Source organism: Silurus aristotelis, assembly GCF_946808225.1.
Source record: "Silurus aristotelis genome assembly, chromosome: 6".
NCBI classification, from domain to species: Eukaryota; Metazoa; Chordata; class Actinopteri; order Siluriformes; family Siluridae; genus Silurus; species Silurus aristotelis.
Window position 1 is genome coordinate 27,572,237 of NC_139579.1, and position 1,824 is coordinate 27,574,060.

The following is a 1,824-nucleotide window of genomic DNA, read 5'->3' on the forward strand; positions in this document are numbered from 1 at the left end:
CACGACCTGGTTGTACTTGCGGCTCGCTGAGCTCAAAACCAAGCTCAGCACCCCCTCCCCATGGACGTTGTCCGCCAACTTCGCGCCGAGCAAACTCGCAATTGTCTTCTGCAAAGGCGCGCAGCGCATCCGCAGGTTGGCGCGCACGGTGTAACACCCGGCGTGCGTCGAGCAGTTCCCGTTCAGCGGGCGTTTAATGAACGTGGCCATGTAGTGTCGCAGCAGGGACGGCACCGCGAAATCCACCGACAGCGTCTTCCTCTTGATCCTGGAGTTGAACGTCTGATTGGAGTCCCGTCTTCCTCCGCTCGCGTCAGGCACGCTGTCGAAGGGGACAGGAGGTGCGCTCGCGCCCTGCAACCCGGTCACGCATGCCGCAGAGTAGAGCAAAACGCACAGCATCCTCGGCATCATGCTGAAGGAGGATCGCATGTACCTCGGTCCGTTAGTTACTTCGAGTTGTTTTTTTCCCCTCCTCGTCTTCACTCCTTTGCCATTGGACCAGAAATGCTCGTGCACGCTCCGGATCGCTTCTCGTGCGCTTGCACCGCTTGCATCACGCGCGAGCCCTGCTTAAAAATCTCTCACCGCATCCTCCTCGTCAGAGAGAGAGAGAGGAAGAAAAAAGTCTCCTGTGCAAAACCTTAACTGGCCCCCAGTGTTTCAACTCCGACGTTGCTGCTCGGTATGCCGAAAGAGCTTCTTCCTCCCGAGCTCGCTCAAAAGCTCCCTTGTATGCTATGCGCACGCAACACCGTCGAGGAGAAACGCTCCTGCACGCGCAACGGCGTCGTCTTTTGCGTTTCGCGAAGCCGGTGCACGACCACCAGATGTCGTCCGCTCAGGTCCCAAACTGTGAGCGCAGAAAACCAACCCGATCGAACAACTAGTGTTCTTGTTTTTGTTTTTTTTCCCCCTGCCTTTATCTCTTTTCTTCTCTTTGCTTTTTTATTATAATTTTTTTTTCAGCATCAAATCAACAGATGCATTTGTTCCGACCGGGTTCTCCTGCTCGAGCGCTTTGAGTACCAACAATAGAACGTAGTATAAATCCTAATCCTAATCATGATGAAAGAACGCGGCTCACTCGGCACGTGCGCGCGTGCCACACCGCCTCGGCGCGCGCGACGGCTCTCGCGTCCGCGACGTGCGTTCTCCCTCGTCGTGACGTCACAAGCCGAATCAGGAGGACCGAACTTTACATCACCAGCTTTATTTCCCTTCGGAAACGATTCAGATGTTTCACTTCCTCAATTTACTTTTGGGTGGGAAACAAAAGTGTAAAAACCCCCCTCAATTTGTTGCTTCATTAAGAATCATTAAATGCGCCAAATAATTAATTTAGCAGGTGAACATGGTTTACTTCAGCACAATTCTTAAATGTTGGACCAAATAAATTGCATATTGTGAGTTTGCCATACAATTAAAAGGGATGTTTTTGGGTTCCAGGTGGACTATATTCAAAGCCCACCTTGTACACTCATTGATTGGTCTTGAATAACAGCTTCATCATGGTCAGTGTTGCTGTAGGAATAACGAGCGGCAGGTGAAAGGATTCTCTGCAAAACCAGTCAATCATGTCCATCATTTACAGGAACAAATCCAAAGCATGATGAAACTCTGGTGGAAACTCAAGAAGAACATTTACACAGAGGGAGAACCTGAGCTTCGGAATCGAACCATGGACCCTCGAGCCATGAGGTGGCCACTGTGCCGCTCTTGCTTTACAAAATATGCTCCGTCCATCAGTGTTTAGGGTTGAAGGACCACCACAGGACCACCACTGAGAAAATGTTATTAGGGTGATTGACCATTCTTAGCACA

The 1,824-nt window shown here is 50.8% G+C and overlaps 1 protein-coding gene across 1 annotated transcript in view; it reads right to left on the bottom strand.

Moving 5' to 3' along the window:
* Positions 1-1,144, bottom strand: part of alk (ALK receptor tyrosine kinase) — a 479,320-nt gene extending 478,176 nt beyond the window's left edge. Inside the window, exon 1 of the mRNA XM_083544512.1 lies at positions 1-1,144. This exon is cut by the window's left edge and continues 247 nt beyond it. Within this exon, the coding sequence (XP_083400638.1) occupies positions 1-432 (432 nt within the window). The 5' untranslated portion in view covers positions 433-1,144.
* Positions 1,145-1,824: the final 680 nt, after the last annotated feature.